This window comes from Talpa europaea (genome assembly GCF_964194135.1).
Source record: "Talpa europaea genome assembly, chromosome: 14".
In the NCBI taxonomy this organism is placed as follows: Eukaryota; Metazoa; Chordata; class Mammalia; order Eulipotyphla; family Talpidae; genus Talpa; species Talpa europaea.
In genome coordinates this window covers 56184561-56202210 of record NC_140082.1, presented here as the reverse complement: position 1 = coordinate 56202210, position 17650 = coordinate 56184561, and the positions used below count along the sequence as shown (strand labels likewise).

Here is a 17650-nt window from a genome sequence, read left to right as displayed (position 1 = left end):
CCCCAGCACCCAGGGGCTGCGATCCCTAGCCAGGTAAGAGGGCTCAGTGCTCCCTCTCAGTGACAAGAGGCCAGGGCTCCCCCAGGATGATCCCAGAAAGGTTGTGATCTCCCAGGACCTCCCTCCTTCTCCCTGCTGGCCTCCAAGTGCCCGGTACCTGTGCTGTGAGTCCAACTCATTCAAGGCACGTTTATGCAGCTGCAGAAGCGCCTGCACTTCAGAGACATCGCGGATGAGAGCAGCTCTGTGGATCTTCTTGAGACCTTTGTCTTTGATGTTGCCATACACAGGTCTTCTTGTGTCAGTGTTACAGTCGACAACAGGGTCGGTGATGGTTTTCTTCTGTGGGGTGTGGGAGGTCCAAGAAGACCAAGCAAAAATCCTCCTCATGGCAAAGCGCAGGACTTCGGAGAGGCCTCCCCTCGCTCTGCACTCTTTGCTGCCTCTACCACCCAACAATGGCACTTAGCGATGAATCGCCAGCCAGCCAAGCACTGCTAGAGGAACCAGGTAGGTCACCACAACCCACTAGCAGCCAAATTCCAGCAGAGCTGGGAAACTTTCAGTTGGAAGAACCAACCGTGGCCAAGCAACATCAGTAAACAGCAGTGCATGTGCATCAGTGGGGAGGCATATGCCCAGTGTCATGGTGATGGTGTGTAGGTACAACATCAAAGCCTATGCTTTTCACACAACACAAGACACCCATGCACACACACACGCACACACACACACGCACCATGGCAGTGGGCTCATACTGCCATAAAATCACCATGGGTGGTCTTCTCCACTGCTGCTCCAGCATGGGCCTTTAAAGGACCAAAAAGCCATAGGTCCCCTTTGGCATCCAGTGCTATCCATGGTAGGAAGGAGGCTATGGTTAGCTGGGGTGGGAAGTAATGGGGCCCCAGAAGTCATGCAATGGGAGCAGGACACGAGTGCCATATGGACAGAATGGAGGTAGCATTGCAGTGGGTGCACAGAAGAGTGGGTGTGGATCTTGGGCCAACCTAAGGTCAAAGCAAATCTTCGCACACAAACAGATGCTGGGAAAAACCTCCATGGTCTTTCAATACCCTGGGAACACAAGGGCAGTCACATAGCACCAAGAACAATGAGAGTGGACCTGAATGAAGTCCTGCTAAATACTATTGAGGGGGAGGGTGCTTCTCAACTGCTGGGATAGTCATCTCTCTTGTCAAAGGAGCCCATGAAACCAACAAGGGATTCAAAATGAATCTGTTTGATCAGAGCTCCTTTGGTTACTAATCACATTTCAGCTTGGACCAGTGCGAAAGAAGGCGACTGTTGCTTGCTTCAGAAGCCCAAGTCCATTATGGGTCAAGATGGACACACTTGTACATTTTCAGTTTTGAAACAGCCAGTTTGAGAGGGAAAAGATCCAGCATCAGATTGAAAATGGACCAACTGACTAGAGCTCAACTAGCACCAAATATGTGGGATGGGTGCCTCCTCACCCTTGGTGCCTAGTGTTCCTTATGACGCCCAACCTCAGTACAGGTCAGGCTGCACACATTGGGGAAATTCAGCTGACACTGATCATATAACTGGGATGGTAAACTGCCCAATCTTATTGGAGTGCCCATGGTTGCCAAAGGAAAAAAAAAAAAAAAGGACTAATCAGGTTTGAATGGCAGGCATACTGAAGTGTATATAAGTCAGGTTCCTGCCAGTGTCCAGTCAGTCACACTCACCCAGCTGCTCTCCTGTGGAGACTTTGTAGAGCTGCAACCTTAGTCCCTGTCCTCCTGCTCCACTAACCACCGACCTAACTTCTCACTCTGCCTCTAATATCACATGCTGAATGACACCACTGGCCTTGTGCTGGACATCTCTAAAAGGGCAGGAATGGAAGAGAACATTGGCACACCATATATCTGACAGGGGACTGCTATCAAAGATCCATAAAGAACTCAAATAAATCTGAAAACAAAACAGTACAAATACCTCCTTCAAAAATATGGGCAGGAGGGCCTCCCTGGTGGGGCAGGCAGTTGAGCGCCACACTGTGAAGCTGTTAGCAGCCTCTGCAGCGCAGGTTGGATCCCAGGAGGCCGGCGAGAATCCCACATGGTGAAACAGACCTCTCCTGTCTCGCCCACTGCTCCCCTCAGCAGTGTATTTCGTCAGTCTGCCTGTTCTGTTCCCTGCTCTGTCTCTGGTGAATCCTCTCACCCTTCCACGCATGTGGCCTGTACCCCACTTCTTGTATAAATAAATAAATCTTTTAACAAAAAAATATGGGCAGGAGACAATTCTTCAAAGACAACCTAACTTCAGACAGACATATGAATTAATGTTACAATCACTTATTTTCAGGGAAATACAAATCAAAACCACAACGAGATACCATCTCACACAGGTGAGAAGGACCCACATAGCGAAGACCAGAAAAAAACAAGTACTGGCAAGAATGTGTGGAAAAGGAACCACCTGTGCCTCTGGTGGGAGTACAAACTGGTTCAACCTTTATGGAAAGCAACATGGAGGTATCTCAAAACATTAAAAATATATCTGCCTTTCGACCCAGTAATTCCACTCCTAGGCATCTATCGCCAAAATTCAAATATCCTCATTCAAAAGGAAACTTGCATTCCACTGCTCACTGCAGCACTATTTACTATCGCTAACTTATGGAGACAACCTACATGGCCCCAAACAGATGAGCGTATCAAACAATGTGCTGTATATATACACAAAGGAATATTAGTCAGGGATCAAAGAAGATGAACTCATTCCATTTGCATCAACCGGGATGGGACTGGAAGGGATAATGCTAAGTGAAAAAAATCAGAAGGAGAAAGATAAATACTGAATGGTGTAACTAATTTGTGGAATACAGAGTACCTAAACTAAGAATCAGATAAAGACACTGTTTAAAAAATATTCAAAGCTGAGTACAGAACTAAAGCAGCCAGAAAGGGGAGCGGCTGAGGAAAGAACAAAGTGGGAAGGGAGCACAATGGACTATGGTAGTGGACGCCGAGTGACGGGGTAGTGGGCGCGCTATGCTGGTAATGTGTGATGGGGTATCCAAATATTAACTCGATTAAAAATAAATAAATTTGAAACATTTAAAAATGTTCCATGTAGCTGATTTTCATTCATCAACTGTATTCCTGGCATCACCAACACTCCTGTTACTCTATGATTTTCTTCCAACACACTGAGTAGAATACAGTTAATAGAATACTCTGACTTTAGTCAATGGTATTGAGCAAATGATGTTTATCAGAATTACCCAGAGAGAGCATTACTAATTGCTTAACTTCATACTGAAAGAATGTAGTGGTTCAATGTCTGTAATTTATTTAAACTACTTCTGTAAAAAACCTCAAATACTATAAAATGGTAGTGAATGAGTATTTTTTAAAAGTATACATAGAATAATGTACTTAATATTTGTAAGCATAATAAAAAATGTTATTTTGTTATGAAAATAAAGTTTTTTTAAAAAACATTTATTTTATTTATGCATACAAAAGCTGAGGTGCAGGCCAGAGCTGTGGGAGGGTGAGAGGATTCACTACACATGGAGTGGGGAGAGCAGAACAAGAGGGTTAATTGAAATATACTGCTGAGGAGAGCAGCCGGCAAGACAGGAGAGATCTGCTACACCTATGGGTTAGCTCCTTGGCTAGGGATGGAACTCATGCTGCAGTAAGTGGTGATAGCTTGATAGTGCTGAGACTTTAACCCCTGTGCCACCAAGGAGGCCCAAAAATAAAGGTGGTTTTTTTTTTACCTTTTTTTTAAGATTTTATTTATTTTTTTTTATACAAGAACCGGGGTACAGGCCAAATGTGTGGGAGGGTGAGAGGATTCACCAGAGACAAAGTGGGGAACAGAACAGGCAGACTGACAAAATATACTGCTGAGGGGAGCAGCAGGTGTGACAGGAGAGGTCTGCTGCACCATGTGGGACCCTCGCCGGCCGGCTGGGATCAAACCAGTGCTGCAGAGGCTGCGGACAGCTTCACAGGGCGGTGCTCAACCGCCTGCGCCACCAGGGGAGGCCCCCAAAAATAAAGGTTTAAATGATATTAACAAATATATATAAATCTCACCTCAGCTAGTTATGTGTCACTGAGGGGGATGACATGAGGATGCCTTTCACATTCCCTAACTTAAAATGAACAAATGTTACTGCTGTTAAGAAAAAACTATAATAATAACACAACTAAGAACAGGTTACAGTCTTCATGGCAATGTATACCTGACCCCCCCAAAAAAAATATATTGATGACCTGGCACATATATTTGAAAGAATTTGTGGCAATGTCTTATGAATTATTATGAATGGACTCTCCATATGGTTCCAATGTCATGGAAACTCACTAATAATATGTAAGACTAGAATGTGAAAGGCTAAAATCAAGATCTTTCTCTTAGGAAGATCAACATCCTGGTGAGAAGAGAAATCTCAGTAAACTACCTTGTGATCATAATTATTGGACCTGAATTGAGACTCTTCATGGAAAACATAGAAGAAGTGAGCTGAACTATATAATGAGATTTTCATGGCAAAGAAAATTTGAGATAAACATCAAACATGTGTAATAAAAAGATGAAGCCATTACCCACATCAGGCACTGTTTTCAAAATGTTTGCTTTCCACTGGGGTTTCTCATTTCTAACTTTCATCTTCCCTTCATATTTCAGCAATGCCTTTACCTCTTCTCTTTCTTTAAATTGTACTTACATCACTGTACTTACATCACTGTGTGATTTTTTTTGACCAGACATTTTACTGTAATTAAAATTATTGTTGATAAGCAAGGTACAATGATAATTATGTAAGTAGGTGATGCATCCATCGAGGCCATTATACTATTTTCTTGGAAGGTTTACATAATAAAAAGTGGGAAAAATATAAGTTCTTTTATAGAAATATGCAGCAAAAAAAATGTCTCATACCATGACTGGAGGAGAAAAAGCAAATGGATGAATTCTTGAAAGCTTTACTATTTCCAAACTCAATACAGCATTCCCGAGATAAATTAAAAAGCCAAGACACTTAAGAAGGTCTTAAAGACATCTTTTGCAGAGGTCACCAGCAAGGTTAACAATGTGTTCTCATAACTCATAAAGTTTCAATTCCCTGATCAGTACCTTTTCCAGATATCCTTCTATGTGGTCACTGTTTGTATAATCAACAAACAGTGAGTCCTATTTAAGAGTTCAGCTCCTTGGGTATACAGAAGACACTAGTTTAGTCCCCTGGAACCAGGTATTCTAGATGGTATCAGGTAACTACAACAAAACATGCAACGATTCTAAGAGTATGAGTGTCTATAAATTTTTAAAGAGGGATTTCAAGACTTGGGGTCTTCATGAGACAGAAAATTACATTTGATAATGGATATAATTTATTTCACAAGTGCTATTGCTGCCATACTCAATTCTGTATGTCCAGAATGGTGTCTAAAACACTCTACTATGACTGACTGAATAAAGAAATAGAATCATCACAGAGAAGCTTATGTTTGGATGAGAAATACACTTCACATTTTAAAGCTTAAAACTTTGCTGTGATAAGTAAATCCAAGAACTTCTGCCTCTCCCCCTAGAGCCAATACTTTATCAAAAATAAATCCTTAGAAACAGTCATGCACTGGCCTGGTCACAACCCTGGCCTGTAAATGACTGACCACTTCAGATGCATCTCCCAACTGAGCACTATAGCCCAGCTCAGCAGATGTACCTTTGGGACAAGTTCCTTAACATTCAGAGTTTTTCATTGCAGTGCTTATGCTGCCATATTTGTCAGGATAATTATAGCAGGTATAGATGAATTTTGTTCAGTAATCTAAACCAACTAAAAGAAAGCAGACACCCACTTAATGGTGAGAGAAGAGATGTATCACTAAGATTACACTTTTCCAAAGGCAGACCTGTTTGTGCTTCCCATCTGCAGTATTTTTATTTTTTTATTTTTTGAAAAAGTTAAAGAAACCGATGGATTTTATTTTTTTAATAATAAATTTTATTTTTATATTCCCCATACAATTGCAACCCCCCATTCTGACCCCAATCCCTCCCCTCCCACACCACCCCCCAAAAAGTGTCTCTGGTTCATAGTTTTTTGTTGATTTTGATTTTCACTATCTTATAGTTATTCATTTTCCTGGTCCCTTATTTAAATTTTCTAGATTCCTGCTATGAGTGAGACCATCCGGTATTTTTCGTTTTTTTCTGGCTTATTTCGCTGAGCATGATCCCTTCCAGCGCCATCCATGTTGATGCAAATTGCATGTGTTTATCTTTTTTGAATGCTGAGTAATATTCCATGGTATATATGTACCACATCTTCTTGATCCAGGCATCTATTTTTGGGCATTTGGGCTGTTTCCAAAGCTTAGCTATTGTAAATAGTGCTGCTATAAACATAGGGGTGCTGTGTTCTTTGGAATTGATGTTTCTGTGTCCTTTGGGTAAATACCTAGGAGTGGAATTGCTGGATCATATGGAAGCTCTACGTTTAGTAGGTCCAGAAATCTCCACACAGCTCTCCATAGTGGTTGGACCAGTTTGCACTCCCACCAACAGTGCAGAAGAGTTCCTTTTTCTCCACACCCTCGCCAACATTTGTTGTTGCTAGTTTGTTTTTTTTTTTTTTTTAATATGTGCCATTCTCACTGGTGTAAGATGGTATCTCATGGTAGTTTTGATTTGCATTTCCCTGATTACAAGTGATGATGAACATTTTTTCATTTGCGTGTTGGCCATTTGCATTTCCTCTTCAGAGAAGTTTCTTTTTAGCTCTTCTGCCCGTTTTTTGACTGGATTTTTTTGTTGTTGTTATTGAGTCTCATCAGCTCTTTGCAGATTTTTGTGACCAGTCCTTTATCATTAGTGTTGGGTGCAAATATGTTCTCCCAGTTGGTGGGGTTTCTCTTTGTTTTTGTTATTGTCTCTTTTGCTGTGCAGAAAATCTTTAATTTGATGTAGTCCCAGCTGTTTATCTTTGCCTTCACTATCACTGCTTTGGGTGATGTGTCTGTAAAGATGTCTTTGAAGTGCAAATCATGTAGTGTTTCGCCTATATTTCCTTCTATATATTTTATGGTTTCAGGTCTTATGTCTAGTTCTTTAATCCATTTTGAGTTGATTTTTGTGGATGGTGTGAGATAGTGGTCAAGCTTCATTCTTTTGCATGTAGTGACCCAGTTTTCCCAGCACCATTTATTGAACAAACTTTCTTTGCTCCAATGCATAGTTTTGCTCCTTTGTCAAAGATTAGTTGACTATAAATCTGTGGATTTATTTCTGGATTTTCTATTCGATTCCATTGGTCTGTATGTCTGTTCTTGTTCCAATACCATGCCGTTTTGATAATTATGGCTTTGTAGTATAGTTTGAAGTCTGGGAGTGTGATGCCTCCATTCTCTTCTTTTTTTTTTTCAGGAGTGCTTTGGCTATTCGGGGTTTTTTGTGATTCCATATGAATTTCATCAATAATTGTTCTATTTCTTTGAAGAATGACATTGAAAATTTGATTGGAATAGCATTGTATCTGTATATTGCTTTTGGTAGGATGGCCATTTTAATAATGTTTATTCTTCCAATCCATGAGCAGGGGATGTCTCTCAATTTCTTTGTGTCTTCTTCTATTTCTTTTAACAGTGTTTTATAGTTTTCTTTGTATAGGTCCTTTACCTCTTTTGTTAGATTTATTCCCAATATTTGATTTTTTTTTTGTTTCGATAATAAAAGGAATTTTTTTTTATTTCTTCTTCAGATTTATTGCTTGTGTATAGGAAGGCTACTGACTTTTGCGTATTGATTTTGTATCCTGCCACTTTACTGATTGATGAGTTGAATGAGTTTTTCTGTGGAGTTTTTGGGGTTCTCTATGTATGTTATCATATTGTCTGCAAATAGTGATAGCTTGACTTCTTCTTTTCCTACTTGGATTCCTTGTATGTCCTTCTCTTGTCTTATTGCTCTGGCTAGGACTTCCAGTATTATATTGAAAAGCTGTGGTGAGAGTGGACATCCTTGTCTTGTTCCAGATCTTAATGAAATTGCTTTCAGCTTTTCGCCATTGAGAATGATACTGGCTGTTGGCTTCTCATATATGGCCTTTATGATGTTGAGGTATGTTCCTTGTATCCCAAGAATTTCAAGGGCTTTTATCATGAATGGTTGTTGCACTTTGTTGAAAGCTTTCTCAGCATCTATTGATATTATCATATGGTTTTTATATTTCTTTTTGTTGATGTGTTGGATAATGTTCATTGATTTTCAGATGTTGAACCATCCTTGTGTCCCTGGAATGAATCCTACTTGGTCGTGGTGAAGTATCTTATGGATACATTGTTGGATTCTGATAGCTAAAATTTTGTTGAGGATTTCTGCATCAGTGTTCATTAGGGAGATTGGCCTGTAGTTTTCCTTTTTTGTGTTGTCCTTGTTCGGTTATGGTATTAGTGTAATGTTGGCTTCATAGAGCGTGTTTGGTATTATCCCTTCCTTCTCAATATTTTAGAAGAGTTTGTGAAGGATAGACACTAATTCGTCTCTGAGTGTTTGGTAGAATTCATTGGTAAATCCATCAGGTCCTAGGCTTTTGTTTTTGGGGAGGTTTTTGATTACCATTTCAATTTTGCTGCTTGTAATTGGTCTGTTTAGGTGTTCTATTTCTTCTTTATCTAGCTTTGGGTGATTGTAGAGTTGTAGGAATTTGTCCATGTCTTCTAGATTGTTGCACTTGTTTCCATATAACTGTTCATAGTAGTTACTGAGTGTTCTTTTGATTTCTGCTCTGTCCGTTGTGATTTCTCCTCTTTCATTTCTGATCCTGTTTATTTGTGCTTTCTCCCTTTTTTCCTTTGTGAGCCTGGCTAGGGGTTTGTCTATTTTATTGATTTTTTTTCGAAGAACCAGCTCTTGGTTTCATTGATCTTTTGGATTGTTTTTTTAGTTTCAAATTCATTTATTTCTGCTTTGGTTTTTATTATTTATTTTCTTCTACTGGTTGTGGGGTTTTTTTGTTGTTCTTTTTCTAGATCTTTGAGGTTCGAGATTAGGTTGTTTCTTTGAGTTCTTTCTTGTTTCTTGATGTGAGCTTCTATTGCTATATATTTTCCTCTTATTACTGCTTTTGCTGCATCCCATACATTTAGGATATTGGTGTCCTCCTTGTCATTCTATTCAAAGAATTTTTTAATTTCTTCGTTGACTTCCTCATTAGTCCATTGTTCTTCCAGTAGTGTGGTTTTTAGTCTCCATGAGGTAGGAAAGTCCCTTGCCTTCTTTTTATGGTTTATTTCTAGTTTGATGCCTTCATGGTCAGAAAAGATGGTTGGTATGATTTCAATCTTGGTGTATCTGTTGATGTTTGTCTTGTGCCCCAGTATGTGATCGATCCTGGAGAATGATCCGTGTGCGCTTGAGAAAAATGTGTACTCCGTTTTTTGGGGTTTAGTGTTCTATAGATGTCTGTTAAGCCCAAATGCTCTAGGTCCTTATTTAGAGCTTTAGTTTCTTTACTTATTTTTTGTCTTGTTGAGCTATCCATTGTTGATAGTGGTGTGTTGAAGTCTCCCACTACGTATGTGTTTTCTCTGATGTCTGTTTTCAGAGAAGACAACAGTTGTCTGATTTATGTTGGTGCTCCTTCGTTTGGTGAGTATATGTTAATAAGTGTTATATCTTCCTGAAGTATTGTCCCCTTGATCACAATGTAGTGATCATAGGGGTCTCTTTTTTATTTTTTTGAGTTGGAAATCTATTTTATCTGATATAAGTATAGCTGTTCCTGCTTTCTTTTTTGGTCCATTTACTTGTAGGATTGTTTTCCATCCTTTAACTTTGAGTTTATTTTTATCTTTTGTAGCTAAATGTGTTTCCTGGAGACAACAAAAGGTTGTGTTTTGTTTCTTAAATCGGCCTGCAACTATGTGTCTTTTTATTGAAGAGTTTAGTCCATTTACATTTAGAGTTAATATTGAAATGTTAGCATCTGTATTTGCCATTGTATTTGTCTTTCCTTTGATTTTATTTATTTATTCTTTTAATAAATTTTTTTTTGGCCTTCTTTCGTTGTTATTCGTCCCTCTGAGGTTCTGGCTTTAGGATACCTTGTAGTATTTTTTGGATTGGGGGTTTAGTCGTAATGAAATTCCAGAGTTTCTGTTTGTCCGGGAAGGTCCTTATTCTTTCTTCATAGAGGAAGGAGAGCTTTGCGGGATAGAGTATTCTTGGTTGGCATCTGTTTTCTTGGAGTCTGTTGACTATGTCCCTCACTCTCTCCTTGCCTGTAGTGTTTCTTCAGAGAAGTCTGATGTCAGCCTGATTGGTTTTCCTTTGAATGTTATCTGTTTCTTCGCTCTTGTCAGCTTCATTATTTTTTTCCTTGTCCTGGATTCTTGGGAGCTTTACTACTGTGTCTTGCTGTATTTTTCCTTTCATCATGGAAGTTTGGTGTTCTTCTTGCTTCTTGTATACCAATTTTCAGCTCCTTCTTCACATTTGGGAAGTTCTCTTTAATTATCTCTTTGAATATTTTCTCTGTTCCTACATCTCTCTCCTCTCCTTCTGGTATTCCTATAACTCTTATATGTCCTTTCCTCATGGAGTCAGATAGTTCCCGGTGTCTTTCTTCATTCTTTTTCCTTCGTACTTTTCTTTCCTTTTCTGTTTTGGTTCTTTTTATTTCTGTGTCTTCAAGAGTACTTATTCTTTCTTCCATTTCATCTACTCTGCTTTCATTGCTTTTTCCAGAGTTCTTTAGTTCCTCCATTAATTCTTTGATCTCCTGCGTTTCTTTTGCTTCCCCCTTTAGGGACTCAATTTCATTCTTCTGATCATTGATTATTTTTCTCATGTCATTGTTTTCCTTTATGACTTCTGTCACTTTTTTAATCATGGCAATTTTAAATTCTCTTTCTGGAAGGCTCAGAAGTTCTTCCAAGTTACTGTTGTTGCAATCTGGGGGGTGGTTTTCTTTTTGTGGTGTCTTTTTTCCTGAGGAGTTGCTAGGTTGCATGTGGTTCTTCTACTCCCTACTGTCTGTTTTCTTATTTGTCGGATGCATTGGGACACTGTGTTGCTCGGACTGGCCAGCATCTTGGGTGAACTTCTCCGCTCCCCTCTGGCTCCTCCAGGAGCCATCTCTGGCTTCTGAGGGAGCTTTCTGCTGGTTTCAGGCAGTCTTTACTGAAGAAATGTCCCTGTTCTAAAATGGCGATGCGGGACGCAGACCCTGCGCATCTGGTCTCAGGCACACTCTTCTGCGGCCCGGTCTGCCCCGGCCGTGGGTGCCCGCTCCCTCTGTGGGCTCAGACTGCTGGTCGGAAGGGGCCTGTCGTAGGCTAACTTTCCAGCTGGCCACTTGCTCCTCCGGAAGCCTTCTGCCCTTTCAAGCAGTCTTTTCTGAAGAAATTTCCCTGTTCTATGGGGTGCTAGTGAATTTTTTTTTCTGGTGGCTAGGTGGCGCCAAAGATTTGTCCTATTTTCCCTGGGGGGCTGTTTTTTCCCCGCCGTGGGGCAGGAACAGAGTGGGAATGGTAGGGTAAACCTCAACGGCTTTGGGGTGCTGTGTCTGCCTTTTGCCCCACCGTCGTGGAGAACCCACGCCTCGAATTTTGTGCCCCGGGTCTCAGTTCCAAAGCCCTCAGGTCCAGGACTTGGGCTGTAGCCCAGTTCAGTGGCCGCAGGAATGGCGCCTTTTGCACCCCGCTCCCATGCCTGGGCGCCTGGTTCCTGCTTACTCAGTGAGGGACTTTCACCTCAGTGAGGGCCTTTCACCTCAGTGAGGGCCCCCGTGCATCTCCCCACAAGCCTAGTTCGCAGGCGCAGAGAGCTGGGCAGCCGCGATACCGATCTGTGTTTGCTTTTCAAGCACGCTGCTTTTCCGCACAAGCTTACCGGCTGGGCCCAGGGCTGTGTGCGGGTCTCCAGAGTCTCTGTTGTTCTCTAATGGCGCCCGGAGCCATTCGCTCACTGCCGCGGCGAATCCTGCAGGGTTCTCCGCAGCTCCAGTTCACAGGGTGTGGTGGCTGAAATAGTTCCTTTCTACTCCCAGTCCCGCTTGATGCGTAGTTTGCTCTTGTTGGTCATTTTAGTTTGTTTTTTTCCTCCTTTCTGTTGGTTGGAGAGTGCCGACTTTGTGGGTGGGGAAGGGGAGCAAGGTTCTGCGCTTTCCTCCCTTCTAGTCCTCTTTTATGGCAACTTTCTTCTTCGGGTAGTTTGCTGGAGTCGTCCGTTTATCTTCCGTGTCCCAGTTCTCACTGGGACCTGCCGTTTTTCCTCCCTGTTAACTTTTTTTTAATGGGAGATCTTACTCACAGCGTCTCCTCGCCGCCATGTTTTGCAGTATTTTTAAATGGGCATCCACATCCAACAGGGCCGGTGTATTTCTACTGCAGATATTAACATGTAGATACAGATGTAGATACAGGTGTATCTACATATGTATTTGTGCAGATACTTGTTTATTGATATTTTGTTTGTATTTATACAAACATCCATATATACCTTGAAGGATACTTACTTGAATATTAAAAGTAGTTTTCTCTAGGTGATACAAAAATTAAAGGAAAGAAAGTAGACACCAAAATACCAATATGGTTCATGCTTCAAAGCCAATGCATTTAGTTCCTTTCCACTCCCACACAAGGTCTCTATGTACTGTTACTTCTTTTCCAAATAAAGGGGGTTGGGACAACTTTGAGGACCCACTCATCCCCCACAGGGGCCATCTTGTAACATGTTCTGGTCAGGATCTTACTTGAGGGGAAAGGAACCTTCTCGCTGACCTACAGATTAGTCAAGCAGGGAGGATGCTGGAAGTACAGCTAAAGTCTACTGTCTTTTCTGTCGCTGTCAAGCTCACAGTTAACCTGTACCTAGGATGCCTGTAGAAGCCATTCAGATTAGACACCGCTGGGAGGACGGCTTGGAAAAGCGGAGGAGGAGAAACAGTGTTTTGTGATGGAGCGGGAGGCTGCCATGATGGAAGCAAAGTCATCCCCCTTAGGATGTCATGCCAAGCAGAAAGCCTCCAAAAAACCCCACAGTCACCAGGAAATTCTTCTTCACAAATATCACCACCTCCTCTGCTTTGCTTTTGATCTCTGTAGGTAACTGGTTGCTCTTGTGGATCTTCATCTGCTGCTTGGCTTTCTGCATGTCCTTCTCTACTCGCTGCCAGTCAACTCTGATGTACCCTGCATAGTTTGCAAGCTGGACGAGGAAAAATCCCCCTCCCACGGCTGTGGCGGCCAATTTTCCAACCTTCTGGAATAGGAAACCTGTGCACCAACCAGTGACGCCACCGATTAACAGCTGGGTGGCGACGTTGTACTTCTGGGCAGCGAACCCCGAATCTTGCAGAAACAATCTGTGCCACCCCGCCTGCTTCTTAGCGAGCTCTGTCAGGTCCAGAGCCTCGCTATTCACTTGAGTAGCCGTGGCCATCTCTGCGAGCTCTTCTCTCAACGACTTGCAGTGAGGCTCCCTGAGGCTGGACCCGGCCTGACTCAGTGCACTGGAGGCGCTCAGGCTCCCAGCCTGCGGGGCAGGTGTTTCCATTCCCCAGGCAGCCACAGAAGAGGGAGGGCGGGGCGCATGCCGCTCCCTCCCCACCCCAGGGCTCCAGGGCGTCACAAAGCTCCCTGCAGTCATTTTAGGCTTTCTCCCCAATAACTCCCAGCTAATAATGGATCTGCTTGTGGCACTATTATCTCGCACAGAAACTCTGTTTCCTCTTATGAGTTCTTTTACACCAGAAACTGTTATTTCTTTGAATTAATTTGTATTAAAATCAGTAACAATATTCAGCTAGTCCATGGTAACATTTTCCAGGTGAATTCTTTTTCACCTACTACTTGCTTTTCCTGTCCTGCCCTCCTCCCTTAGAATAACTTTGTATCCATCCTGTGTGTCTTTTTTAATTACTCAGCATCGGAGGAAATGAAGTTTTTCCTAATCCAGCTATTTCCAAGAATTTCTCATGGGTTGAACTGAATATTGTTATGATTTCTTAAGAAAACACCGACTCTGTTTCCACCTTCAAAGTTGAGGCTCATTTACTTCTTGAAATACATTCTTCTCTTGGTCTCCAGAACATGGCATTCTCTCTATATTATTCCATCTCCACAGACTCTCTGTAGTTCACACTGCTCAATCCTCCTTTTCATCACTTCTAAACCTCGTCTTCCCCAGGATTACCCCAAGAGAGCAGAGCTCTCATTTCTTTGCTCTCATGCAGTTCCCACAAGGGTGAACCTTTGTACACTGCTAGCTTCCACATTTAATTCTTTGTTCATGCTCTAACAGGATACATACTGTTGTGAGTAGTCTAACCCCTAAAATGATATTTTAAAACAACACCTAGTTAAAAGCTAATTGAAGCACAATATATAATCCTTTTAAAAAAATCCAAAAGGAGGAATAAGCAAACAAAGAAACAGTACATAAAGAAAAGAAATTGCAAGACTGTTGGACTAAACTTAGTTATACCGATAAACTAAATAAGCTAAAGAAAACATGAAAACTAGATTTAAAAAGCAACAATAATATTCAGCGTATAAGAGGCACATTTTAAATAAAAGAACAAGGTAAAATTGAAAGTAAGGGACAGAAAACACTATACTATAAAACTCTAAATAAAAGAAAGCTGAGGAAGCAATGTTAATAATGAAAAGGGAACAGCTACCTCTCTCTTCTATAGAAGCACCCAGATTCATTTTGTCTGTGTTCTTCACCCACAAAACCTAGTTCGTATGTATTTTTGGATACCTGGCTTGTGCCTCAATGCCCCAAGAACAATAAACTGAGGCACCTCAGAATCACACATTTGTAATTTGGGTTTAAGTACGTAATTCAGCCACACATTTGTAATTTGGGTTTAAATATGTAATTGTTCCAAAAATTTCATGTATTGTAATTATAGTAACAAAGGTAAATATGAAAAATTTGTATGAAATTTGAAATCTCCACAGATAACCTCAACCCAAATGACTTCACTGGTGAATTCTTCTAAACGTCGAAGAAGAAATAACAATCTTACATAAAATCATCCATGTAATAAATACAAACACTGCCCAAATCATCTTATGAAAGTAGTAAAGTCCTCACCCCAAACCTAAAGAAAAATGATAGCAAACAGGATAATATCTCTCATGAACATACATAATGAAAACTTACACAAAATAGTGAAAAACCAAATGCAGTGACTGAAAAATAGCAAAGTACATTACAATCAAGGGACATGAACTTTCAAAATATCAGGCTAGTTTAGCATTGAAAATCAGTCAGCATTACTCACCACATTAACTAAGAAAAACCATGATTATTTCAATATGAAAATTCACTCGGAGATTAAAAATAAATCTTAGCAAAAGTAGAAAGAGAAGGGAATTTTCGCAAATTGATCAGGTACACTTATAGAAATCTTTCAGTTAACATCGAAATTAATGGGAACATACTAAAAAGCTTCTCCCAGTCGGCAAGTGTTGTCACAGGAACTTTGTTGCCACTTTGCGGGGGGGACGCGATGAGGTGCACAACAGTCATGGAGCAGGTTTGCAGGCAAGACTCTATTACTTGAGCAGAAGTTCTTGTGACATTTATTGAAATTATACAGGATACTAAAAGCTGACAAACGGTATGAGGAATAGGGTCCGGAGAGTGGGATAGAAATGGGGAACAAGGTTTTTCAAGGAACAGGGAAGGGGACATCTTGATCATGTGTTAGAGATATTTGCATCAGCAAAGTCTCTTGTTATCACAGGCAGAATTATCCCAAGACTGCCATGGGGATAGTCATGTAATCAGGTCAACAGCAGCCTAGACAACCCCGGACCTGCATCGCCATAGAGCTACACTCCATAGGTAGTCAAGGAATGTTCTGCTGTGGTTTGTAGATAGCAAATAGGTCACAGTTGCCCATGAGTGGCCAGCACATAGAAATCCACATGGCCACCTTTCTGTTATATGGGCGAGGGGGAGGCGGGGGAAGGTCAAAAGTGGTCTGGTAGATCAGCATGGCTTGTCTGCGGCAACATGACTGGATGTAGAGGCAGCACCGTCAGCCTAGGCAGACGAGAAAAAAAAAAACAAATAGGAGGCATAAAAATATTTGAACACAAGTTTGTAAAGAGAAGCCTATCCACCATGTACATGGGTTAGCAAGTTTGGAAAATGAGAGAAGGTCATCAATGGATTGTTGAAAAACTTGTTGAATTTCATGAATTAATTTAGCAACTTGGACTGAAGGTCATGAAAGGGGCCTCCAAAGGAGAATCAAAGGCTTGTAACAAATTATGTTGTTGGAGGGCCCAGTAATAGGAGATAAGATTGTTGGCAATAATATTAGTTACACCTAAGGGGTCAAAACGCATGTCACACTGCAGGAGAGAGTGAGTCCACATGGCTTGTTGGTGTTTGCCAAGCCAGAGGGCAGCGGATTCAAGAGCATCAAGACGAGTAAGAATGTGCTGATCAATTCGGGCTTGAGCAATGAGGTCCTTTGTGATGTTATGCATAAATTGATGAACCTCATTGGCCATCTGGAGAGACTTTGCCAGAGCTGTGGCAGCCATAGCTGCAGCAGTGGTCAGTGAGAATAGAAAGATTATAGCTGCTTGCAGGGAGGTCAAAAACCTCTGTACTCTCTTTTGATGTAATTCTAAGGCATTACCAATTTCAGCCAAGGGTGATCATCCTCCCAAGGCCTGGTGAGGTTAACTGGTACCCAGGCATGCATCTGTCATTTAATAAAGAAAACTGACTTATATGTATGAAGAATAGCGTGATCAATGCATGAAGAAATAATACCACCTGGTGGGAAAGTCGGGGATTGAGCTTGAAGAACTGGAATTGAAGGAGTTAGGAGAAATATGGGCAAGAGGTGCAGATTTGTGAAAACTTAGGTGCGTCAATAAAATTTCATAGAAACTTTCCTTCCTTGAACTGGGCTGGACCATGTTGCAGAATGTAAAGAAAGAATGGGAGGGCAGTTCTCCAGATCTTGGTTTTAAATGGGGAGCATATATTATTATTATGACAATATATCATGACAATAGACCAGCAAAACCTGGATTCCAAGAGGGGCGGAAGTGTTGATAAAAATAAGGTAAGGACCAGTTCCATTTTTTTTTTTTCATGCCAGGTTTTATTTATTTTTTTCCATAACCAATAAACCTTGGGGACCCCAATTGTGAAGGGTGCAATTATTAGCAAGGGGTATTAAAGTGCATATTTCTCAGTGGAAAGCATCAATAAAATACTTTATGTCTTGCCATGGATGCTGGCATAGAGGATCACAGTTAAAGTGAGGAGCATATTTTCAAGACCAATAGTTTGTACAAACCACTGATATTGTATGGATATTACCCATGATTCACCTGTGGGTTCACAGAACAATTCATTCATTTGTCATTATAGAGAGAAAGGTGTAACAAACATATAAAGTTTACTAGTAAAACTGAAAATATTAAGGTAACTGTGAGCACGTTGAGTGAAAGTAGCTGAGGCCACATACTGAGTATTAAAAACTGATAAAACAGATGGTGCCTGAGCCTAACACTGGTAAGAAGTTATAAAAGGAGCCCTACCAGGGCCTCCCCAGTGGCACAGCAGGTGAGCGCTGGGTTGCAAAGCTGCCCGCAGCCTCTGC

The 17650-nt window shown here is 41.2% G+C and overlaps 1 protein-coding gene across 1 annotated transcript; it reads right to left on the bottom strand.

Moving 5' to 3' along the window:
• Positions 1-13002: 13002 nt before the first annotated feature.
• On the bottom strand, positions 13003-13446 carry LOC311184189 (FUN14 domain-containing protein 2-like; the record flags this gene model as incomplete). Its single annotated transcript, XM_084254047.1, has 1 exon — positions 13003-13446. The coding sequence occupies one exon, from the start codon at positions 13444-13446 to the stop codon at positions 13003-13005; it is 444 nt and encodes a 147-aa protein (XP_084110173.1).
• Positions 13447-17650: the final 4204 nt, after the last annotated feature.